This window comes from Catharus ustulatus, chromosome 1, assembly GCF_009819885.2.
Source record: "Catharus ustulatus isolate bCatUst1 chromosome 1, bCatUst1.pri.v2, whole genome shotgun sequence".
In the NCBI taxonomy this organism is placed as follows: Eukaryota; Metazoa; Chordata; class Aves; order Passeriformes; family Turdidae; genus Catharus; species Catharus ustulatus.
Window position 1 is genome coordinate 51,779,377 of NC_046221.1, and position 26,206 is coordinate 51,805,582.

A 26,206-nucleotide genomic window follows, 5' to 3' on the forward strand; every position below is an offset into this window, starting at 1 on the left:
CCGTACCAAAAAAGCAGTAAAAGGGAGGCAAAAACTATGGCATGGGCCAGATTCCATCAGCTTACTCTTGCCACTATGGAGGTCTTCAGCAGGTAGGACTTGGCAGTACAGTAAGTGTGTATTTATATATTTCTGGAGTCAGGAGCTTCAGGGATGCTCTTATCAGGCTGGCTTCAGCCAGAACTTGGGAAGAACTACAGGAGCCCCAGTGTGGAGGGCTGTGCTATACCACACCCTGTCACCTTTGTGTGTGGAACCAGAGATTGGGAGTGAAGGAGGGCAGACAAGACATAGCACCCACACAGCCAGCATCAGATCTCCAGCAAAGAAATTGTTCGTAGGAACTCCAGGCAACATACAACAGCCTTTACACAGCTAAACAACTTCAGCTGGGGGCTGGGAACTGGCGCTCATGTTTTATTCATCCAAATTGCTTTTCCCCACTCCAGAAATCTACACTCCCCTCTACAGAAGCTGTTCAATTTCCTCTTGTTTAGCACTGTGCTGCAGTGCTCCCATTTCCTCTGTGTACCTTCACATTGAAACTGATCGGCAGTAATCACAAGTCCAGCTTCTCAGGAGTGAAGTGTGGGTGAGAGATGTAGGTTCATCTAACTTGATCAGTCTGTTTTGTTACACTGTGTATTAGATCTTCGATAGCCAGCTCCTGTGGAAGGAAATAAAAATTTAACAAATCCAGTTTCTTTTCCTTTTTGCTTTTTTGGTAAAATTTTATGTTTTATTCATCTTTCCCAAGCTAATTGTCAAGAAACTGACAAATCCATCGTGGTTGACAAGCGAGTAATTGGGAGAAGGAGTGCAGCAGGTGTTAGTACTAATTTGGTAAAACAATTAGAATAAAGAGTGGTCACAGATCACAAGACTTGTGGGCAACCAGTCAGAATTTAGTTTTATGATTCTCACCTGTCAGGTTGCTGGGCTCACAGAACAGTCCTTGCAGGGGGCAGACCATGGCTTGGCTGCTCTAGGCTGGACCACCAGGGAAGGATGCTACTGCCAGAGTTGGAGTATTCAATTTCTGTTGCACTGCCAAGATCTCCATTGACCACAGCTGCCCTAATTCTTCAGTGGCTCTGACAAGTCACTGCTCATTGCTAAGCTAAGAGGATGATTTTACAGCAAAGGCAAAATCTTACTTGCTGAGTGAAGAAATTACGGTAATTTCACGACCATAAAGCGCACCGGACTATAAGGCGCAACCTCCGGGAGTCGGCAAAATGCGCAACTTTGTAGATCATATAAGGCGCACCGGACTATAGGGTGCACGTTTTTTTTGCCATGAAGCTCCGTGCCGCACGTAACAAAGTAACAAATTAGTAATGGAAACCCATGATCGTGGAGTTTACTGGCAGGTGCACAATTTGGAAACATTTTTCACAGATCGGTGTAGGCTTTCAAAGGCAGCCCCAGGTGCTCTCCCCGTGCAGTGGGCCCTGGCACGCCCGCCTGCCCCCGGTGCCGGCAGGCACAGCTCGGCGCAGCCGCGGGGCTACCTCCCCCTTGCGGCTCCGTGCTGCCGCGGTGTTATTCCCCCTCGTGGCTCTGCGGAGCCGCTGTGCCGTTCCCTCGCTCAGCTCGGCACTCCTGCCGTGCCGTTCCCCCTCGCGGCTCCGCTGTGCCGCCATGCTGTTCCCCCTCGCGGCTCTGCGAAGCGGGCCTGCCGCCCATCCCTCGCTCGGCTCAGCGGCGCCGCCAATTCTTGTCCCTTCCCCATGGTCGGCGGCAGTGCCGCCGCTTCTTACCCCTTTCCCACGACCACAGGGGCTGCGCCTCCACTGCTGCTTTCTCGTGGCCGCAGGGGCCCCACCACCGCTTTCGCGCAGCCAGCGGTGCTTCACTCCCCTCGCGGCCGGCGGCGCCCAGCAGCACTTCGCTCCCCCCACACCAGGGCCGGGGCTGGTGCTGGCTCCCTCCCTCCCCGCGCAGCTCCTGCCGGCCATGGCTGCCTGCTCCCGACCCCCCTTGCGACTCGGCGCTCCCCCAGCACTGCCCCTCCATTGTGGCTCACTCTTCTGGGGTGGCAAATGTCGCAACTTTGTACATCATATAAGGTGCACTGGACTATAAGACACACTTCCGGGTTCGGACCAAAATTTTAGTCAAAAGGGTGCGCCTTATAGTCATGAAATTACTGTTTCTTTGCACCTGGAGAATTTCTCCAGCACTGAAGGAATGGTCTAAGACACTACTGTGTTTAGAAAGCAAGCCTTTGGAAATAAATTCTTCTACTTACCTGCCAAATGTGCCCCTCTGAGCTCTGTATTTCCTTGCTTCAATCTCAGTTGTCACTGCCACTGCCTCAAGAACAGTGAACTCATTTTGATCCCTGTAATCATGTTACTGACTATAGGCCAAATAATAGGTTCTACTGGCAGACCCATAAAACACTCTTGTTCTGAAGTAGCTGTACAAACAAATAGCATTACAGCATTTCATTTTTATTGTCTACTAAGGATTTTGATATCTTATATGCTCTTTTTCAAAAGTTAAAGATCTTTTCCCCATCTAAGTTCTAGTCCTGAAGATTCACTGGAGATTCAAAGAGAAGCTAATTTTTTTTTTCTGGCTTCTGCATACTTATTAAGAATACAGAGGCTGCAGGGCAATTTCTGCTCTGGTTTCCATCTGTATAATCCCTACTGTCTCGTAAACCTGCTTTCACTTTCACACACTGATTATTTGAGGTGAAGGAGGCCTGCAAGGCAGGTCCAAGTAGCAATTGTGTTTCTAAGGGATGGGATCAGAGGGGAATCTGGTGTCCTCTCTCGGAGCTACAAGGTCCTAAAGATCATCTCCGACTTAGACCCCATCAAATCACCTCTAAACATCTGTACAGATCCACTAAACAACTTTTTTTTTTCTCTCACTTTCCAGGATGTAAGTATTGCTATTAGAAATATATTTGGGTTTCTTTTTTCTGTTTTCTTTACATTAAAGAGTCATCTCCACCAGCCATATGGAGTGGCTCCCGCTCAGCAAAGTGTATCTGGTGGGAAGCACATCCATTCAACCTTTCACAATACAGACCTTAATTCAGCAGGGAACAGCGCTGACAGGCACCTTTGCAGCAGATTTAAATTAGAGGCAAAACCTCAAGCAATATTAAGCAATCTGAGCCAGACAAAGTCATGCCAACTTTCTGCCGATAGTACTGCAGACCTAAACATGACTTCAGATGCTGCATCCTCATGAATGACAGCAGTGGGGGAAGCCAACAGGCTTTTCCCAATGGCTGCCTCCGCTCTGCTGCTGCCTGATGGAGATGACCCAGATTGCGTGTGCATGGCTCAGAGCTGGGCTTCCCTGCCTGGGAGGGGAGCAAAGAACAGAGATCCACAGGTAACTCTCTCCGGACTCTGTCCCATCATTTGCTAGCAAGTTTGAGATGTGGGCAAGATGGGAGCCTTAGAGGCACTGAGTAGCTAGGATTTTAAACAATCTTTTTGGGACAAAGAAAGAGTAATTTTTCTCCTCTTTTTCTAGAGCCCTTTTGCTGGATTTTCTTCAGTGAAAGACATGAAAGCATTATAAGGGTATCCTTCAACTCTGCCTTCTCCAGTCTGTTAAAAGGTAAAATGCTTCCAAACCTCATATACACTGCCTGCCTCTGCGTGTGTGTGCGCACGTTACTTTCACTACTATGACAACACATGCTCCTCCAGAGCTATTCACAGCATTAGAAATGCAACTCCTCCCTCCAGTGCCATGTGTGTGCGTGTCTATGTGCGTGTCTGTGTGTGTGTGTCTGTGTGTGTGTGCGCGCGCAGCTTGGGCTTGCTGCTTCAGGTCATTCTCCTCTGATTGTGGGGCTGACGGTCACAACGCTGCTCCACACCTCCAGGCTTCATATGGAGGGGAGGGGTATCAAGGAAAAGCAGGCACACAACTGACCTACAGAACCATCGATAACTTACTCCCTCGCAGCACAATTGCATAGGAAAAGGGAGGGAGGAAGGAGGGGAAGGAGGAGGAGAAGGGGGGAGGGAGGAAAAAAAAAAGAAAATCCAGAGAATTCTCGTCTGGTAAATACAGTGAAACCAAGCGGTCGGAGTTCATTTGCTCTAGAAGAGCAGAGAAGAGAGAGGACGTTAAATGAAAAAAGCAAGAACAATCTCTAGCTTTTCTTTCGTAATAGTAGCAGTGTTTTAGAGGTAAAATGATTCCTCCAAGCAGTACGACTGAAGTCAGCGTGGAGAGTGTGAAGAAAGAGAATGAAGTCGAGAGCACGGAGCAGCCCCCCTCTCCAGCATCAACTACCAGCCAGGAATCAAAGGTACTCAGAGAAAGAGATATTTTTTCACCTCTTTCTTTGTTTTGAAAAGAGATGTATTTCTTTGATTTTCATTTGGAGGCTTGTGCCAGGATCAGCGGCAGAGTGCTATGAGCCGCCTCTGACTGCAGTGCCTGCTCCGATTCCCCTGCTTCTGAATTCTCCCTGTCACCTCAGGAGTCTGAGATGGGAAAATACCTGCCTTCTGAGATGTTTTGGTTTGTGGGTTTCTGCCTATATTTTCTCCTTCTTATTACAATAACATCCTGGGGTAGTGATTGGCTCAGGGAGGGGATCGCTGTCAATGGACATTGATAGCTATTTTCACACCAAGTATCAGATCACTTAAAGGGGTTTTTGTTGGAAAAAAATATTTTTCTCAAACGTTCAGAAAAAATAATTTTGTCTGGAGGCTTGGGGTATTTCATCTGACTTCTCTGGCAGACTCATCAGTGAACTGTCATGTTTAATGAGTCTTTTAAAATGAGCTAAGCCACAGCTTTATCACAATGTACACCGCCCAGAAAAGGATTTTTTTTCACAGCCTTTGTTCTGTTTGTGAGTTTTCCAATGTGGCTCAATTTATCTTACTGAAAATCAGCTTTCAGCCCAAATGGCATGGCCTCTGAATTTTTAATTGACTTGCACGTGAAAAGTTTTTCTGACTGCCAGGGTGTTACTTGGAAGACAGAGAGGTAAAAGGTAAAGTAGTAACCTTACATAATCCAAGTTCCTTCCAGCTGGCTTGGATAATATGATTTTACTGGTCCTCTGTTATTTATGATTGATACCATGATAGCACCTTACAGACCTTTGTGAACTTCATAGTGATGCTGTGTAAATATGTAAAAAGAGGGAGGTTCTTGTCACTTAGGAGCTTACAGGTGGGTAAAGCCTCAGGAGTTACTGTGTGAGCAAAACAGCTGCTTGATGGGGAAGGTATGTGCTGGCCTGAGTTTAAAGCCAGTGGCTGCTTGGGTTTAGTATAGAAAGACTGCTACATTATTCTGCAGTTATAGCTCTCCACTTCCTGAAGAGTGAGTTCAAATTATCTGTCTGTGTGGGTAGAGTTTTGATGCATACTTTGGGCTTCTTTATTTTATATATTTATTTAGAAGCTATACTCCAAGGAGGAGAGCTGAGACATTCCCTGTGTAATACCTCTTTAGAAGAAAAGAGCTTTTCCAGTAACAATAGCATACAATATTCACTATACACATTTAGCTCTACTGGAGTCTCCCTGGTTCATGGAAAATGAAAAATAAATGGATTACTGGTATAAGACCAGGCTCTAAAAGGATACGGTACCTAAATCCCACCCCCGAGTCCAATTCTATGGAATTACTGAAGGAGTATGTGGGCAGTGGGAAGCTTTGCCCTTAGTGAGGTCCCAAAAGTAACTGCAGCCTTCACTGCACTGCCAGCACCAGCTGCTCAAGTGTTCTGGACTGTGCATGGGGCCTGGTGGACTGTGTGCCCCTGTGATCCCAGCTGTGATCCTCACCTTATGCCAGAATGATTAAGGAGCTCCATGTGCCACTTGATAACAATGGTGCTTGAGGGACTTTCCCACTGGGTCATGGAATACTGTTCCCAAAACAGACTGGCATGGATCCAAAAAGTCAGAAAGTGAAGAACTGCATAGAGGGTTCCTTCTTGCTGTTTGTGCACCCGTGTGCTTCCAAGGATAACAACAAAAATTAGGCACATCTGGCCAGAAAATAGGCTGCAAACTAGTTTACGATCAAACATTATCACCATCAATTTTTTTCAGTCTTTTGAGCATTTGAAGCAATGTACTGGAATAGGCAAAAGCTATGACCATGCAGTTGATGCCATTACTTGGATAGAGATATTCTTAGTAAACAAATAATCAGTGTATTCACATTTTAGAGCTGCAAATATGATCAGATAGCATGATGTATTGTCATTTCTATAGATAGAGTCAAAAGAGCCTTCTGATCACTGGGGCAATAAGCTTTCTTTTTTTTGGTCCAAGATAACAGGAGGATGGAAGAAATTTTGTGATTTTATAATGACGTTGTTCATACTTGGGTTTTCTTTTATTTGCTAAGATAATTGACGTAATTAAAAAACTAGAGTCTGACAGAAACATAGGTCAATGCTTTTAACCTGTGCTGTCCTATGCTGAGGGAGCTATCCTGTCGTTCACAGAAAACTAAGCATTCTTCATTCTCTGCTACGTAGGTTAACAAGTCCATGTCTGCTGCAGTTACTGCAAACAGTTTGTGCAGTATCTAATTAGCCCACAATTACTTTTTTCTGTGGCAAAACATTCCAAACTTGTTATTTTTTTTCCTGTGGCAAAACACTCAATTTATTATGACTCCAAATATACAAACAGAACCAACATGGATAAAACAATCTTCAAAATGCCTTTGAAAACACTTCAGTAGAAAAGCAATTTTGAAAAAACAATGTAGAACTAATAGCTCCAAGCTTCCTTCCCATGTAATCATAGACATTGGTGGCATGTAATCCCTTGTCATATTAAAGTCCAGAAATTAGTTTTATCTTGCACTCCAGACTGTACTTAGAAGATGACAGAGAGCAGGTACTGCAACTTCTGAGTAGAGTTTGGGAGGCAGAACTTCAGGCTGCTACCAAGTAGCTGAAATTCGGAAGGATGGCTCTCATGTGTTAGTCACATGCCTATGTTGCAGGAAAACACGTCACACTTAAATACATGCTAAAGCCTTCCACCACCTTTTCCTTTGGATTAGGAGCATAGTTGCAGGTGAGCACACCCTGGCTCTTGAAAGAGCCATCCTGTGGTCCTATATGTATGTCTACTGTGCTAAAAACCCTAGAGCCTGAGTGGTTAAGAATCTTGCAAAACTAATAATTTATTAAACTAATTTATTGGCTCTTGAAAACATCTACTTCTCACCTCAGTATGACTTGAGTGGATACTTTAAAGTTTACCAGGAGAATTACTTTAGGACTCACAAATACATGCAATTGCTAAATTTATTACATTCACATGTTTGTAGTTATGTCTCCCACCTATTTGGGACATTTACATCTGGTTTCGAAGAGGGCAAATTATTAGTTTGTCAAAGTACAGTAGTTTCACGAATACAAGCCGCACGGATTATAAGCCGCACCCCCGCTGCCTCGACAATGTTGCTGTCTTTGTCAATAGATAAGCCGCACCCCGAATATTAGCCGCACTTTCGTTCGTAGCGAGAATCCGTGCGCAGCTTTCACAAATTGGCCAATTAGTAACAGGATCGCGGCATAGCGGGCTTTACTGGCTCGGGGTGGGGCCAGGAAGGCTCGGCCCACTCATGGTTGCCGACGGGGCCGGGTGGCCCAGCTCAGCGCCACGGCTCGGCGGGGCTGGCCGGGTGGTGCTGCCGCCGCCGCCGGGCTCGCTGGCCCCCCTCTCCCGTCAGCACCGCCCCGCTGCCGCGTTCGCTAGCCCCGCCGGCGGGCTCGCCGGCCGTGCCGCGCCGCGTTCACTAGCCCCGCCGCCGGGCTCGCCGGCCGCGCCGCGCCGCGTTCGCTAGCCCCGCCGCCGGGCTCGCCAGCCGCGCCGCGCCGTGTTCGCTAGGCTGCCGCCGGGCTCGCCGGCCGCGCCGCGCCGCGTTCGCTAGCCCTGCCGGCGGGCTGCCGCCGCCGCCGCCGGGCTCGCCAGCCACCCCCTCCCGTCTGCACCGCCGCCGCGTTTCCTCGCCCTGGCCGGCACTGCAGACCCCTGCACCGCCGGGCTCCCCCACGCTGCTGGCCCCGATTCTGCTGGGCTTCCCCCGCTGCCAGGCAGCCCCACCCACCGGCCTTCCTGCTTCTGCCATGCTCCCCTGCACTGCTAGTCCCAGTTCTCCCGGGCTCCCCCGCCCTGCTGGCCCGGGCTCTGCCGCCCCCCTGCCCCGCCCTGCTGGCTCAGGCTCAGCCGCCCACCCCCCACACTGCTGGCCCCGCCTCTGCCAGGCTTTCCCACCTCTGCCGGGGCCGGCCGGGCTCCAGCTTGGCCTGGGGCTGCCGCGGACTCTCACTTCCGTGTTGGCAGCTTTTAGAATTTTGTTAATGTATTAGCCGCCCCGGAATATTGGCCGCACTTCCGGGTTTCCACCAAAATTTTGGTCAAATTGGTGTGGCTTGTATTCGTGAAATTACTGTATTTTGTAAATTTACAACTCAGCAAGGGAGGAAGTCATTAGTTAATGAATCCTGATGGAAAATTTCTTCTGGGTGGTAGCAATTAGACAGATTGCACGCTTGTTGAATCACTAACTTAGCAAATAAAAAGAAATCTGGTGGCAGCAGAGATCATATTTCTGATGTCTTCTATCTAAATGTACCTTGAAATCTAGTACAGAAAATGAAAATTTGAATTTATGTCCAAAGAAAGGAATCCTACACGTGGCATGATTTCTTTATGTTTTAGCGTAGCTGGCACATAATTCTGTTAACTCCATTCTTGTTTTATCTCACTGATGTTTGTATATGAAGAGGAAAGAACCCATCTGCTCATTTCTTTAGGTATGAATCAAATTGTTACCACTCTTCTGTGAGCAATGGCTGGGGTATTCCTGGACAATAGGGTTATCTTCAAAAATTCTCTTAAGCATTTTTAGGTTTTAGGGGACACCTGAGCATCTACGATGTTTGAGCTAGTGCCACTAGGGTGGATTAGTACTGCTGATCTTCAACCTATTAGCATTCCATGCCAATATGTTAAAAGTCTTTCAGGCTTTCTCACATACCTCAGAAGGGGTATCCAGTCCTGCCCCTGCCATTGGGGGCAATGTCATGTAATATTTACTTATGTGAAAATATTGATGGATTTCTGTGAAGACAACTTTCCCCTCCACAGTTTTCCCATTTTCATCTACTTTATTTAATAAAATACAGCTATAACTGTGTTGTACTGTAATCACACATCTTTGGAAGAATTCAGAATTTTCCTCTGAACCACAAATTCATGGGTCGAAGAAATTTCTTACCCTCAGGTCAGCTAGGTAATTTGAACAGCTAAAAAAGCTGCAGAAAAAAAGAGAAATTTGATCTACAAATAAATATGGTATCTGGACTATGCATTTCACAAAATAAATGAGTCAGTCTCAGTCTGACACTTTCATACATTGACTACCCAATGGACAATATTCAGGGAAATGCAGACCATTATCTTCAAATTCAGGAGATACAACATGAGTTAACCTGATAAGCAATACATAAAATGGAAGTTGAAAAGATTAGGAAGCCAATAAAAGGCTTAAGCATTGATAAAGATGAGCAAGATGTAGACTTCATTTATGAATATCCCCGCATTGAATATCCCCACATTATCCTGCTGAATCAATAGAGCAATATTGATTACTTGAGGTTTCAAAACTAGATGTTAATATTGGATATTGAACTAACATAAACAGCTTGAAACTCTTTGGATTGTGTGAGATTTTAATCACACAGAATTTGTGCTATGCTGTTAAGCAGAGATCTTTCTCACTTTAATAGTTAATAACTTATGAGGCTCCATAGATGGTTATTCATCAATATTTTAAAAGGGCAGGGAATATGCTGTGCAGTTAGTGTTTCACCTTCCACCCCAGTGATAAATATCCGGCATGTAAACTATTGCTGTAGTCTTCAAAGGAATACCAAACAGCTTAAAAACATCGCATGAAAGGAGAAGAAAGAACAGATTTGCTTGTCAGTGTTACTTGCATGCTTCTGTGTAAAATGGTGAGTACACGCTGTGAAGGTAATACGAAGGGAAAGAAATTACATTAAGTGTTTTTATGTGTTTTGCAACAAATTATGTAAAGGAAAGTTTCATTAAAGCAGGAATGTAATACTTTAACCTATCAATGTCTCCTCAGCAGACTCCTTGTGTTTACACTTATTTTGACAATTCTTTCTTACTCTTGTTCTGATTGAAACTCTCTGGTATTATTTTTGCTTTGATATATACGTCAGATAAGTTTCTAGGCACTTTGAGATATCTAAGACAAAACAGAAGTTCATTCTCTTCTATCCGCACTTTCAATGGTGCCAAAATGGAGAAGACATCTATTTCCTTTCAACAACTAAAAATGACTCAACTGAAATCTGGTGCATTAAAAAAAATGGATTTTTAAAATAGTTCTAATTTTCACTGAAACAAAACAAGTTGTTTACACAGCTGGAAGACAGTTCAGTCCACTGTCTCAGTCTCTTACACAGTATTCTTCTTCATAAAATAATTCTGTTGAATTCAGCTTTTACTGCTATTTTAAAAGGCTCTGCCAACACCTGTCTGGTCTAATAATGTCTAAGGGACATCCTCTATGCTTCATCCTCTTCTAATTCCAGTCTACATTTATTTTTGCCAGCTTGTGTGGCATTTTAATTATAGTAATACTGCTTTAGCTTAAACATTTCCTTTCCATTCTTGGTGCAGGTTTCCATCACATAATAGACTTTCATATCTCTCACCAGCCTTTTATTTTTTATACTAAATAATCTGAACTGACATAAAATAAACTCTCCATTCTTCATCTCATTCTAGTAGCAGAGCAGTGCACCCATTTAAGTATTGAATAATCTTCCTTAAAAAAAAAGTGACTGAGTTTGTGCATGGTATTCTCTATGAGAGCAGGTACAGTATTATTAACTCCCAGAAGCCTTGCTTCTAAAGTTTGTGTCTCCTAGTCACCCACCCCTTGGTGAAACAGAGGTCTCCATTCTATTTTTCTGGAATTTCCAGGGGATCCAGGCAGGATACATTTTTTCTGTCCTCATCTGCAGTGGTTTGAATCAGGTTTCAGGCACAGAAGTTTGCATTTCCAGGGCTGAACTTCATCACATTTTCTTGACTGCAGGCCTCTCCGTATGTGACAATGCCTCCCACCTCATATTAAACTTCCCTGTCTGACCACTCAAGCTGGGACAAAGCCCCTTCTCTGCATAACATCCTACACTCACACAGACACACCAGGTTTCCTTACCCACTTGACCCCAGATGTCTCATAGCACATTCTCAGCTGTTTCAAGCCTTAAAACAACTTAATCACCGTGCAATAGCAAAATAACGGCTTGAGACAGTTGCCTTCAAGGAGGGACCCCAAACCAAGGAAACCCTGGGGATTCACAACTTTACAGGAAAGTGTGAGAAAGTGTGGAGTTCTCTGCTCCTGCGGTGTCTCTGAGTGTCTGATCACCAGGCTGTGGCACAGGTCCCCATACTCTTTGTTATGCATGGGGTCAGCAGTTCACAGTCTTGCTTGGGGTCCTGCCACACAGAGCTCAATCCACAGCTGCACAGAGCTGTCTGCACTGAATGTATTCCTCAACAATGCCAGAGGGAAATGGCCTTATGACATGCGTAATCTTTGCAAAAAATCCAGTAATAAAAATAGAGAGAGCAATATTGACCCTAAGACTATGTCAGTGCTGTTCTTTGAAGAACATTAATGACCAACCCTCAAGCTCTCTTTTCAACAGTAACCATCTCCCACTGAACTTTCCATAAGACTTATTTACAACTTTCCTTCTTTTCTGTCTTGGCTAATAAATTCCCTTTCAGCAGCATATTCAGTAATTTAAATGAAATCCAAGCAGACACAATCCACCTTTGACCTAAAACATTTTCTAGAAAATTGTCTAGAAAAATGTTCATCTTATTCATTACAACTGATCTAGGAGGATTCATCTTTTTTTTATTGTTTAGTTTTGATTTGGTTTTGTCAAATTCTGTTGAGGTCAGATCTACAAATTTGTATTTGCTGGGATCACATTTTCTGCTTCTCAACAGAGATCTCTATTTCACCTTACATCATTTCTGTCTTGATAAAGTTTGTTAGGGGAACTTGTTTCTGGAGTTGCAAAGTAAAATTTTATAACAGAGTTTAACTAGTTTCTTTTCTCCCTTTCACCTCAACAGACACATTAAACTGCTTTTTTAATGTCGTTCCATAAATTTCTGTAATCTCTTTCCTATTATTCCTGGTTTTTTCCCCAGGATCATGGTTCTGGGAAGAATGTAAGCTGAACTGTTTGATGAAGGTTCAAACCAGCCTTTTATTCTGTCCTTACTGTACCACAGCCTTTTTCTTCTCTTTATTTCCCCAGCCCAAATCTGTCCATTGACATTTTCTAAAATATATTTTCAAAGGACTCACTCAGCTTTTCTTTACAAGTAATATCCTTTGACCTAAGGAACTGTGCTTGAAAGGTCCCGTTTTATTTCCACACCATTTGTTTTACTTGTTTTCTTTCTCATGTTCCCCTCCCCACCTTCTTTGTAGACTCTTCTTAGTCCAAATTTCCTTTTTGAGGTAACTATTTTCCTGCAGTTTTCCAAGAGCACACATTCACAGAGTCTTTATTTATCTTCGTTTCATAGCATTAGTATTAACAACTTTGAAGAAATTATATGTCTCTTACATATCCAAGCACATTCAAAATGGCACTGCTGCTTTCCAGACCACTGCTGAAACATTCATATCTTCCAACAGTTACTAGTTTGGGTCCTTCTGTTTCACACTCCAAAGAGTGATGTGGTCTAAAATACACCTCTGGATATATGAGAGTGCTAAAGGTCTGAAATTTCTTCAGGGTAATGAAGTACATCAGTTTTGCATTTTTGAAATCTGAAACATGGCTTAGAGGTCCATTTCCCCTATGCACTTTATTTAATTTAAATGCAAGTAAATCATAACCACTTTATAGAAAACTGTAATTCTTTGTATGACCAGCATTTTGCCTATTGCCTAGGAGCCATTGCTGCATATTCCTGATGGGTATAAGATTGAATATTTTATAAATTTATACTCACATTTGTCAGGCAGAGGACAAGGCTCTCAGATGTGAATGTGAGTTCAATATTCTTAACATAGTACTCAGTCCTGCACAACTTCCAGTTGCATAGGCAGGTAGTCATTCAATGTTAAATGAGCACTTCCCAGGAAAGTGCTGAAGCATAAGGAAACTTTGCATGTTTATTAGCAAAGAGGGCCAGCTGTGAAAATGAGAAATCTGTATGCAAGAGACTGCAACAACTTGACTTTGGTATTTTTTGACATACACCTCTGTTGGAGGAAACTCCCTTTGATTCAGTAGACCAATTGAGAGAGTAAATGCTCTTTGTCAGGAAATTTAACTCAGGAGCCATGTAAAACGTGTATAATGGATGAATGAAAAACAGATTTCTTGTGTCTCTGACATCAGCAGTTATATATGACAAATGGCTTGCTCATCTTCTTATTTATTAAAATGAAATGAGTTTCATGTCTGTAGTTTCACATAAACGTGCTGCAGGCTCATGGAATTTTTCTCCCTGACAGGTCAGCATTTCTTAGCTGACCTGTTTTTAAATGATGAGAGTAGTTTGCTAAGTACTGTCAAATGAAAGTGTTACTGTTTAGGGGCTGCAGTGGCATTAAAAATACCATAGCATGAATAATTGTGAGACAGAGGTATTTCCCAGCCATGGGAGGCTGCAAGTTCAATATGGAATTGTAGTCCTTTAGGTGAGTAACAGCAACAACTTTAATGCTTTTCTTTTTTGTAGACAAAATATGCTCCATCTCTGAGTGCCATTTAAAAGCTTTATTAAAATGCTATACGTGCACTGCTTTATTAATGAAGATCATTTTAGCAGTCTAGTAGTATCTGAATAGAAAAAGAAAATTAGCTGACCTACAATAACTGATGATTAGGCTTAACTAGCTTCTTTCCTAAGAAAGGAGCGAAATACTATAAACTGGTATTCACAGAGCTATTAAAATCTGCATTTAGAATATTTTTTTTTCACTTTTTCATCAGAGTAAGACAAAGAAATGTATGTTTTGGAGCCACAGCTACAGGTGAGAGGGCAAAGTCAGCCTGACAGATTGTTACAGCAAATACTAGTCTTCCAGACAAATGCCTCAGTTGAATACCTCAGTATTCAACTTATTCAACTTTTTTTTTTTTACAGAAATTGCTCATTCACACTGAAGGGAAAGTTTTGACAGCTTTTCTCAACCAAGGGTTAGATTTCTGGCATGATGCAAACAAGTCACTTTCTAAAACGCCACATATATTTATCATTGATTTGCCAGTGTTTTCCCTGCCAGTTTAAATGCTGTGATTCCCAAAATCAAAATATCTTGAGACTGAAATGAGAGTCTAAAAGCCCTGACCCAACCTCTATTGCCTTTGTGCACACAGTGAGAAATGGCCGTGGACTGGGCATCTCTAAGTTCACAACAAAACATTCAGCATGGTAAATTGTCAGTGTCCTTGACTTCTATGCAGTTAAATAAAGAACTCAGTTATTTAGATGTTTCAGGCTCATAGGCATTTTTAAAATGTACTTACTCCTATCAGCTAGCATTAGTCAACTCAAGGACCTGGCATGTACAATTTTTTGTTGTATCTCCTAGTGTAGTTTTTTATATTATTTATATGTGGTATTAGATAATTTCTTACATTCACACATCCTCTTTTAATTTAAATTATCTAATTAAGGAATAATTTACAAATAAACATAAGGTGACATAATTATTTGCCAAATACTTTTGATAACGAGCATTCCAGTGAAATGTATGCTTGTTGAGTGCTTTTAAAAAAAGCACTTACTGCTTATTTTTTAATGTCAAAATGTCTGGTCTCGAGGAATTATTCAGTTTCTTAATTGTGCAAAATTTTTCTAGGGAGCTTTCCCTGATTGCAAGTGAAATTGCCAGAAAAAGAGGACAGGAAAAAAAATGCATCCTAGGTAACATTGTACAGCTTCACCTGTAATTAGACACCAACTATAGGCAGGTAAGTAAGTAGTTCAATCCCCCTATGTTATAAATGGAACACAGATCAAAACTGTTTTATCAAAGGTGATTTAGAGGAAAAGGCTGCTTTGAGCGATCTAAATTAGCCTCTCTGAAGACAAATTTTTTTTTTTTTTTTTTTTTTTTTTACCAGAGTTGGCAACTACAGCTGAGTTAAAAGCTCAAATTTAAGTAAGGTGAGCACCACTGAGATTCTATCAGAGCGAGGTCTTGAACCTTGCCTACAAACATTGGTCAGCTGTCTGTTCTCCTGCATGGCTAGTCTGTCTGACTTTCCCCTCTCCTGCCCACATGTCTCTCAAAGACATTCTGAAAAGCTGCAGGTTTTTTTTATGTGGAACAAAGTCATTCAAACTTTGAAAATTTTTGCTAAGCAGAACTGCTGCTTCCAGGCAGTCCTATAATGGAAAGTTTGCATCTATGAGAAAACAGAGAAAAGTGTGAACCTATCCAGGCTTCAGAATGTGAAGTGCTACTGTTAAGCTGTAGCCACAAGATGAATCATGTATCAGTTTCACAATGTATGGACAATCTGGAGTCTCTGGCTGGTTCATAGCAGTTAGATCTACCTTCTGTAATTATAGTAATTTCACAATTATAAACTGCACCATTTTGACTAAAATTTTGGTCCGAACCTGGAAGTGCAGCTTATAATCAGGTGCGGCCAGTATATGGATGAAGTTCAGAAATTTACCAACCCAGAAGTGCGAGCCTGCAGCAGCCCCATCCGGCCCTGGCGGCGGGACAGCGACGAGCCGAGCCAGTAAAACCTGCGATCCCGCAATTCCGTTACTAATTGGCAACTTTGTGAAAGTTGCATGCGGATCCTCGCTGCGAACCAAAGTGCGACCTCACACTCTGCCTTTCAATGTTTCTTTCCTCCCTCTCTGTTCCTATTCTCACGCTAATGCTTTAAACCCTGACCAGGCTCTCTGATACAATGCGTCTTTACAGGAAAAACTTCCTTGTTTCCAGGCTTAGCCAAGTTTAGAGATTTCTGTTAAGAAAATGGACAGTGGTTCTTCTGTTAGGGAAAAGGACCTTTCATAAACACAGTGTGGGTGCTGATGCTTGTGCCATAAGTACACTTGGGAAATAAGCAAACCCCACAGTTTGTACTTTCCGTGTCACCTACACTCAACCTGTACTTGCATTACTCACAGAGGAATTCCTTCAGTTACATTTGATTTCCTAACATTTTCTAGTTTTACATGGCCTGTTCCTTGTGTGTGGATACCTATTTATCCTTTGATACAACGTCATCATGTCTTTGCATGTCTATGCAGGAAACTATACACAGATTTAAAACCTGAACAATGAGGTAATACAAAACATTCCTTATGGAGAAGAAATAAAGCCCTCTTCCTAGTTTCCCCATCTTGTCGTCTCCTTTTGGGGTAGGTGGTTGAGGACCGATGCTAATCAAAAGAGCCCTTTTCAAGTGCACAGCTGCTGAAGGTCCTTTGAGCTCCTGCCTCCCCCAGAAGTTTAGGTTCCCACAGACTTCCTCAGGCTGCAGTTCTGCACTTCAACAGCACTGGGTTTTTTAGCAGTACCTGCCTGGCATCCAAGAAAAATGCTCTGGACATCTTCCTTACAGATTATCAAAGCTAACATGAATGCTAGCAGCTGTAATATACCTACCTGAATCCTGTTAGAATGTAGACAAACTAAAAACATTTCGTAAAGGTCCAAAAAAATGACAGCCAAACCTTACATGAAAAATCTTAATAGAGTGATTTTCCTCAGAGGATAATGCAACTATGACTAGATGTTGGCCATAAGAAGTAGCTACTCAGTCAGGTCAAAAAAGCATCAGTTCTTTTTTAAACAAGATGAGAAAGCTAGTCTATTTTTTTCTGGAATTTAAGAGAACGCACTGTAATAAAAACAACTTTCCCAAAGTAGCAATAGAGGTAATGTCAATTTATCTTTACTCAGCTAATATTGCGAATTCAAGAATTACACGTACTCTTAACAGTAGAATAAATGAGACAAAGGAAAGGTCTTCATGGAAAACCCCCTCTTTCATAGGATTCATATTCACATTCTTTAAAACTCTCTTTCTATTAGTTTGAATTTCCTTTCTTCTTCTTCCTATGTCCCTACTTTCCTGCCTGCCTGAATCCCTTATGCAGCCCCATGCAATATACTGTTCCTCTTGAAGTCACATCTATTATTTTTGTCAGACAAGGCTTCACAGTTTTATTGGTTCAAGATCTCCAACTTTCCTATCAAAGCAGTAATTCTTATTAAATTAAATAATTAGAAACCAATGACAACAGCTCTTTTCTCTTGCAAAACCAAAATTATGAAGCTTCATTTATTAGGTGAACACAACATTGTGACAGTATTACAAGCTTTATTTTCAAAAACATTATTACAATTATTACATGTTTGTGTGCAGGATTTCATTAGCAACAGTTTGACTTTGGAGAGTTTTGAGGAACTTTTAAAAAAGTCTTAACATTCAGGAAAAAAATGTAGTACTTCGGAAAAGTTATAGTCTTAAATTCTCTACATTTCTACATATGGTATTCTGTATGTAACTATCTTTTTACACAAAACCAGCTATGTCAGTATGAAATCACATTTTTACAGTTCAGTCATTATCATCTTGAAACTTTGATAGAGGTAATTTGAGAAGGAAAATTTTGCAGCTGGTGGGTATAAAAATATTTTTGTTTTGCAGGGTTTATCTTGAAACTGTAGCTGGCTAAAGATATGTTCAGCAGCTTGGAGGTTTAGGTAAAAATATAAAAGAAATGGATTAGCCTGAGGCAAAAGGAGTCAAAGATAGATCATAAATCTCATACTAAACAACTCCTATTAATTAACGTCTCCAAATATATGTGTTTACATTGTCAACTTCTTGAAGCAGTATTCAGGCCTTCAAGTGTCTCCATGAAGTGCCAAGTAAATGTACGTCATCTGTATGACAATATCACCATCAAATTAAGCAGATTTTCCACGTGGAGAATTGCCCTATTCTTTATGTAAGACATTGAATGTAGTGTTTGCTGAGTGTGACTAAAAAGCCATAACAAAAAGATGAAAGAGTGAAATGGACACTTGCTGTAGCAGTAACAGACTCATTGGAAACTGGTACTACAAACATAATTTTTCCAAAAATTTTTGGAAGTGCTGTTTTAATATTAGAGAGCTACTAGAGTAGATTCGTTTAAAGGGATAAATGCATACTGTAAGTGGCACTTTGAGAAGAGCTTTAATGGAAAATGTACTAGGTCTGGACTGGATCTGAAAATAAATATATCTTTGTCATAGTGGACAGTAAGGTAACTGGATGCAGAAAAAATTGACTAAGAAAATGTTATCAAGGTAGAAAAAGTTTTAATTTATACAGCATTTGTTATGTATGTGGTAGCTGCTATAGGACTTAAGAACTGAAAATACGAGATGAAGGAAATCCTGTCAGTACTCAGGTAGAAGAAGAAGAAGAAGCCCATGGAGAAGTTCAGAGGATTAACTGGCTTTGCTTCTCGTGTGCTATCAGCTCTACCCTCAGATCCAGGACTTCATTCCAGAGTGGTTTCAGGGCAGCAGTGTGCACCAGGACTGTATGGATCCTGTTTGGCTTGTGGTGTCTGAACAGGCATGGCCTGGGTGGCCAAATGCCCTGGCCTCCTGAGTGGCTGGAAAGAAGCAGTGTTCACATGGTGAGACATTGTTAGTCTTCAGGAGGAGTAAAAGGAAGATAGAAGGCAGCAAATCTGCTACCAGAGTGCAAAAATATGTGCAAGAAGAGCAAGGGAACAATGAGAAAGAAAAATTGGAAGGGAACCAAAACACACTGCTAATATTCTGTTAAGGTATAAGTCCCTATGACATCTCTCACTGAGAAGAGTTTGAAATAGAAACATGAAAACAAGTTGTAAAATTCAGATCTGAATCTCTGTAAACAGGCAGCAAAGAAGGGAGTGAAGAAACCTGTGGGTAAGACAAAATATCAGCCTGTGAACTTCTTTTAAGCCAATAGGCCATGCAGTATCCAAATTCTGGCATTGTGTTCTAGCTCTTTAATTGACTGAAAAACAAAGGAATATCATTTCAAAGTTAAGCACAGTAGCTAAACAAGAATTGGACAGAATTATTCACACAAAGTATGAATTGATACAAGTGTCTAGGAAGGACAGAAGAAGCAGAAGCATAATGTCACCCGGATCTATCTATATTCGGCTGTGGAGCAGCACAGTTTAGAAAAGAGCAGTTTAAGAAAAATAGGAGGGAATTGAAAAGTCAGATAAAGTGAGACAGGTAACAGAATGTCAAATGTGGCCAGGTGTTTTTTCATGCTGCATGCAGAAATCCTTTTGTTTTAATTCACAATATAAAATATTTTTAAAAAGTTTTATTTCAAAACATACAAACAATAAAAAGCCTCCAATAACCCATCCAAACCCTGAGCCTTTACTCAGGATATATACTCACTGAAGTCTGTGGGAGTTAGCAGTAAGCAAAGACCTTAGGATTTGGCCCAGTGACAATTACAGTAATTTCACGATTACAAGCCGCACCGTTTTGACCAAAATTTTGCTCCCACACCGGAAATGCGGCTTACACTCAGGAGCAGCTAATATGTGAATAATTTTCTGACATTTCCAGCCCTGGAAGTGCAAACCGAGTCAGTGCAAACTGCCAAGTCGAGCACCTGCCAGTAAAACCTGGCATTTATGCGATTGTTACAAATTGGTTACTATGTTGCACGGCGGATGGAGCTGGGCTCTGTGCAGGCAGTACGGTGGGGGAGAGGCAGGAGAGCTCCCTCCTGCTGGCCCCACGGCTCGGTAGGGGGGCAGGGGCTCTCTCCTGCTGGCCCCGCAGCCCGGGAGAGGTGGGGGAGCTCCCTCCTACTGGCGCCGCAGCCCGGGGGCAAGGCGGGGGTCTCCGTGCTGCCATCCCCGCGGCCCGGGGGGAGGCGGGGGGCTCCCATCCCCGCCTGCCGGTGCTGCAGGAGCGGGGGGGCTCCATCCTTGCCTCCCACCACTGCTGCGGGTGCTGGCGGGCCCATGCCCCCCTGCCACCATGGGGCAGCGCCGGGCCGGGGCGCGCGAGCCCAGAGGCAATGGCAGCCGGCCCCGAGTGGCCCCACCAAGCAGCAGCGCCGAGCTGGGCCACCTGGCTCTGTCGGCGACCCCAATCCCTCACGGCCCGAGCCGAGCCAGTAAATCCTGCCATCCCACGATTCTGTTACTATTTGGCAACTTTGTTGCACGCGGGTCCTCGCTGCGAACGACAGAGCGGCTTATAATTGGGTGCAGCTTGTGTATGGACAAAGACGAAATGTTTGCCACCACCCGGCGATGCAGCTTATAGTCAATGCGGCTTGTAATCATGAAATTACTGTACATTGTTGTAAAGATGAGCACTTCCATGTTTTCATTGCAAAGCAATTTTAACAGTGTTAGTTTTGAGCTCCAGAAGTAAGAATGGAAACACTGACAAAGTATTAACTAAAACAACTCTCAGCAGGTCTCGGACTTGTTTTTTGTTTTAAGATGACACAAATGTGATAATTCAGTATGTGGGTTGTGGTGTTCATGTTAATTTGCTCTCAGTTGGTATCAGCCTCTCTGAGAGATGTATTTCTGTATTTAATTCAAGAGATATACTACCATTGAAAGTATTATAAAATAGCTCTGTTAACAAAAATAAAAGAAAATTAAAAGAAAATAAAATGGATAAAATTAGTGGATAATATTAGTGGAAACTATTGCTGTAGGTAGCCCAGCATTTTTTATCAGAACACTGTTGTGGTTTTGGTTGTTAATTTTTTTAGAGGTCCAAGGGTGTCATACTGAGGCATAAGATCAATAGGGGAAATGCACATTTCATAGAGGTACAGACATGAGATACAGTCAAGGATGATTAATCTTGCATTCACAATCACATTTGCTCCAGCTTGTTCATGAGGAGGAAAAGAAGCAAAACTCAGATCCTATTATTATCAATCTGGAAGACTCTCAGCAGGTAGTTACCAGTCTAGCTTTTTTCACCTCTGCGAGGCTGCCTGGATTTATATCAGTCTGAAATGCAACCTTTTAATGTCCAAATTTCATTGTGCCACATCCACCACAGCAAATATTAATAAATGACTGAATCAGGGGTTACCAAAGGGGAATGAGTGCTCCATTTAGAAGCTGAAATGGAAAAGAGCTATCCAAAAAGAGATGCAAAATACGAGATTCTGAGAAGGGACCTTAGGGATAACAGTCCAAATGCCTTCTACATCGGGAGGCAAGAGATAACAACATCCTAATAGAGGCAAAGTGAGGAGATGACTGGCTGCTTAGCAACCAGGTGCCTGAGGTGAACCCCAAAGTACAAAAAAAGACTTGTAAACACCTCCTTTTCTTGAAAGTACAGGCTGATTTTTTAAAAAAATGAAAGGACTATTCTTAACCATCTCTTGCTTTCTTCATGAGCTTTCCTTTTGGTTTCAGGAGGAAAAATTGGAGACAGTTCTATTATCAGACTATGAAAGGGAGACAGGAGCTACACAGGGGTCTGCACCAGACACTTTTCGTAACCTGTATTATAAAGGATGTCATGCAGCTGATGCCACCAATTTAGCAGCAGGAAGAACAGAATCCTGGATATAGCTAAAGGATTTGTAGTCCTTGCCTCTACTCCTGAGAGAAGCAGCCCCTCTTTTGTTAGGTGAGGCAGCAGAGGAGATCAAAGAGACAATATATTTTGCAGCCCTGATATTTGATAATGACTGAAGTGTTCTTTAGTTTGATTTGCAAAGTGTTTTGATTTATGCACATGTTGACAGAGGAGGGAGAATCGATGATCATTGAGCTCAACATGGTGAATTCAGTAGATCTTACTTTGGAATTGATAATCTTTTAATCTGATTTTTGTCAATTGGATTACAAACTTCGGAAAGCTATAGTACAAATTCTCTGAAAGATATTGTCACTTGTTATCTTGAAATACTGCAAATTTGAGAAAGATTCTCTGCTAGAAGCAGACTGAACTCAACCCATGGTTGAGGGTTATTACAAGCATTTTCCCCACAAAAAATAAACTTGAATCAAATGTGTTAGGAAGTTTGAAGAAATACTGATTGACACTAGATCTCATGAAGATAATGTGATATAAACTCTTCTTTCTAGATTACTCTAATACAGCTTGGTTTAAAGAAATACAAAGGAATACATCAAAATAGAGCTGTTCAAAAACACAGAAGCAAAAATTATGTTAGATATAAAATTTGAGAGTTTGAGTGTGGGTATCAGTTTTTGATTAAAAAAAAGCTTACATTTATCTTCATTTTCATTTATACAAGTATTTATTTTGCATATGTTTCCTCCTTTTTATGAACTATTTTAAACTTTTTAAATGAATGTGAGTCTTTTGAAGTTGCCTTCCCTTTGCAGGGAAGGTAATGTAAGCTCAGGGTTAGTCACAATTGCAGAAAATCTAATAGCATTTACTGTTTTTATGCCTTAGGACTAAATGGACAGTTCTGAACATAAGAGAGAGAAAAGGATTTCCCTGAGATTTGATGGCAATTTATATACTTAATAAATTGTGTTTCCTCAAATCTATCAGTCACTGGACTGTATTACTTTATTCTGTCATATCTGATGCTGAATTTTGAAGATTTAAATAGGATATTGGATCACACAGGAGACTTTTCATATTTTCAGGATTTAAAACTTCATGTAGTTTATATCACCCTTACCTCACACATTTGCCAATCCTGGTTCCTTGCAGAGTGAGAAGATGACACACATTAAAATGTAGGATAAGTTCAAACCAAGTTCAGGAACAATTGCTGAGAAGCAATTTTTAGCTTGGTTTAAACCAATACCAGAGTCATAGAGAATGAACAGCTCTGCTAAGCAAACTGCCTGTTTGACTACATGTGTAGGCTGACCTTTTGATAATTCAGAGGTCTGCTAACTAGAGATGCAAACACACAGCTGGCAAGGATGTAGTACTTCAGGAGAGGGCTGAGGACATGGGATTCACAGAGACATTTGTAGAGGCAATGACACCTGGGCACCCCTTCAGACTTCATGCTTTCAAGCCCTGAGGCTTTTTCAAGGATTTTTGTTGCTACACTCTGTCATGTCAATCCAAGCATTTCATTGTAGTTTAGGACTCTATATGTGAAACAAAGTCACAGAAAGACCCCTGTCTAGAAAGGATTAAATTCTAAATAAGTCTGAGAATCTGTGAGTGGATTTAAAAAATAATACAAGACAAAGAGAAGAATCTGAGGATGATGATCAGAGCTGCAAGAGCCAAACAGAGTAGCTGAAGGTACCCAGTGAATAATAGTATTATTTGTAGGTATTATGGAAAATGTCTCCTCTTTGACTATTTCAGTACAATATTCAAACAGAAAGTTTGAATTATTTACTTTTTACAACACTAAAAAACATATTATTTCTAACAACAGCTATGCAATCTGTTTGGGAAAATAAATATAATACGCAACAGATTCTGCAATAATGAACACTCCCTCTTTGTCTGTAGTGAACGAAAAGGATATAGCTTCCAAGAGAGCTGGCTGGAGCAAACGCCTCTATATTATAGGGCCAGATTCTCAGACTGTATAAATCATCTGCAATTGAAGTCAGTTTAGCTAATTGTGCTAGCTGAGTATTTTGACTATTTATTACTTAGAAAGAAGATGGTAGAGAAGAAATCAGCTTTGTTTACATGTTTTATCATGGGTACTTTGCCCATAAAAAATACAACCCCTCAAGTAATAGAAATATCCTTTCATCTTGTTAGTGTTATAAGACATGGTACTCCTCTCATCAGTAGGCAAACATACATATTGTTTATGAAATTGAATACTGCCTCTAGGCATGTTATAATCTTATTTTTAGTCATTAAAATGCCAAGGCAGAGCATTTTCAACTCAAACCCAGTTGAAAATCTGCTCTTGTCTGTCCGCAAAAATCACTTGCTTTTGTATATCTCAGTTTTAAGAAGAAAACCATTAGCCTTCATGCTCACAAAAAAGTAAGCACTTCTATTTGAGCTGGTTTCCTGTTGGCTCTGGATCAGCACAGCTAGCTGGAGCCCAGAAATGCTGCCAGGGTAGCTTACACCCTGGTAACATCCAGTCCTTCAACAATGCAAGTAAACAACTGAAGTATGTTCTGAGAGTTGCTAATACAAATTGAATGTTCCTTGACCCAGAAAATGGACTGCACTCAGTAGAGGAGATGCCATTTATCAAGGCTTTGTTCTCTCCCTTATTTGAAATGCTTTTTGTCTGAGTCCCTTTTGGTAATAGCCCCTGTACCTGACATTCTCTCTAGCAAATCTCTACACATCGTCTGAGCCATGTGTATTGAAGTCCTTCTTTTATAACAATATGAGAATCAAACAGCTTAGAAATTTCCTCTAAGAAGCTGCAAGGAAGAGAAAATGGTTCCTTACAGAAGGTGCATGTTTATCTCACGGTAGAGTGAAATCTGTTGAAAGAGCATTTTTAATCTGCATACTAAACAAAATAGCTACATTTTATAAGGTTTGAAGGATTCAAACTGGCTTGATGGTTCATTCCAACTCTGTTAATATCCTGAATTATTTTTAGTGGATCTAATGATTTTATTAACACCAGTATATAGAAAGAGATAGAGAGCGGCAAGCAGTATTTTTTTTGTTTACTGCTAGTCCAGTAAAAATGTAGCAAACAGCTGATGTCGGAAAATAAGGACTTGTTTATATAATCAGTCAGTGAATTACAGTTGATAAGTGGGACTCATTTATTAATTTCTCCTGGAAAATAATTAAGAGTGGAAACGGACGAAGCAATCTCCCCATTGGCCCCACACTGCACAGGAGCCTCTGCTGCTGGCAGGGATGGTTAGCAGCGACCAAGAAGGCAACAAAACTGAGCGTGTTCAGAAATAACCTGATGTGTGTATGCTGGGTGCTCAGCCCCTGATTCATTTTTCCTGTCTGCTTCTACCAAGCCCTCCTGACTCCTAATATAGACAAGCTGGAGAATCAAGGGAAAAATTGTTCCTAGGTATCAGGGAATACTTAGGAGCCTGACTAAAGTACTCTGCAGGGTGGATACATATCTTTGTAATTGCAAAGCCAAGGGTTATAAAACAGCTCAAATAATTTACATTTTTTCAATTTTCATGGGAACTTCTTACATGAAAACTGTAGAAAAGCATTGGGTGCTTGCAGCAATTACATCGAATAAAGTCCTGGTGAGGGCAGGTGCAATTCCCATTCACAACAAAAGCAGTAGTACGTAGCTAACACTTGCAATGAATCTGAATATCTGTTCTTTTGGTTCCTCCTGTTTTCTGCTTATAGCAACTAAAGAGTTGTAGTATAGGGGAATTAGGAATGGAGGAGTGCTGATAACAGAGCTTTCTGATTCCTAAAGCTTGACTTGGAGGAAAATTGAGATTGTGCTGCAAGATTGAGAATAAAAAAGGTTAATCAGGCTCTGAGGTTGAGCTACTGCACTTACCTCTACCTTGCCTGTGGGGTTAGTATGTGCAGTCACTGAGAATCTGTGTGACTGATAAAAAGCTTTTAATTAGAAACAAAGATTTTTCCCTTACTCTAATTTCAAACCACAGGAACATCCTTTAAAATCAAGGACTCGTGTTTCTGAAGTGCCAACATTGTGGAGTCTTGTGATGCTACCATAAGTCTAGAAAACCTCCTGTGTTTTTGGGAATGTTGTTTTTATTTAAATGAAAAACTAAATTGTAGCCTTGCTCACAATGGAGAAAATGTGGAGAAGATTTATTTCAAATACGTTTCTTAAAGCCTTTTTGTGCTTGGTTTAGAGGTTGTTTCAGTCTCAATATGTGATTTTTCACTGAAGAGTACAGTTAAGTATTGAGTGTAGAACAGCCCTAGCTGCAGGATTTTTTCCCAAAGTTTGTAGTGCTTCTTCATAACGTTTAACTTTGGACTCATTCAGTCTACAGAAATAAAGTATAACTAATAAAATTTGCATACATTCCTCTCTATTGAAAGATTTGATTCCCACCTCAGGTGAATGTTACAGCAGCTGTGGCATCACAAGTGTATTAACTCAGTTTACAGCAGACCAAAATCAGATATATATTACATGCCTGTATTTAATTACAGTTGAAATCTTGCAATAAAAGAATGG

The 26,206-nt window shown here is 41.5% G+C and overlaps 1 protein-coding gene across 3 annotated transcripts in view; it reads left to right on the forward strand.

Moving 5' to 3' along the window:
• Window positions 1-3,914: 3,914 nt before the first annotated feature.
• STAC (SH3 and cysteine rich domain) overlaps window positions 3,915-26,206 on the forward strand; it is a 107,051-nt gene continuing 84,759 nt past the window's right edge. For 2 of the 3 annotated variants that reach the window (XR_004417860.2, XM_033059202.2), the window contains exon 1: window positions 3,915-4,294. Coding sequence is in view for 2 of the 3 variants with exons in the window: in XM_033059202.2 (XP_032915093.1) it covers window positions 4,178-4,294 (117 nt within the window). In the remaining variant the exon portion in view is untranslated. The remainder of the gene's footprint in view (window positions 4,295-26,206) is intronic. The other variant, XM_033059191.2, reaches the window with a different exon arrangement.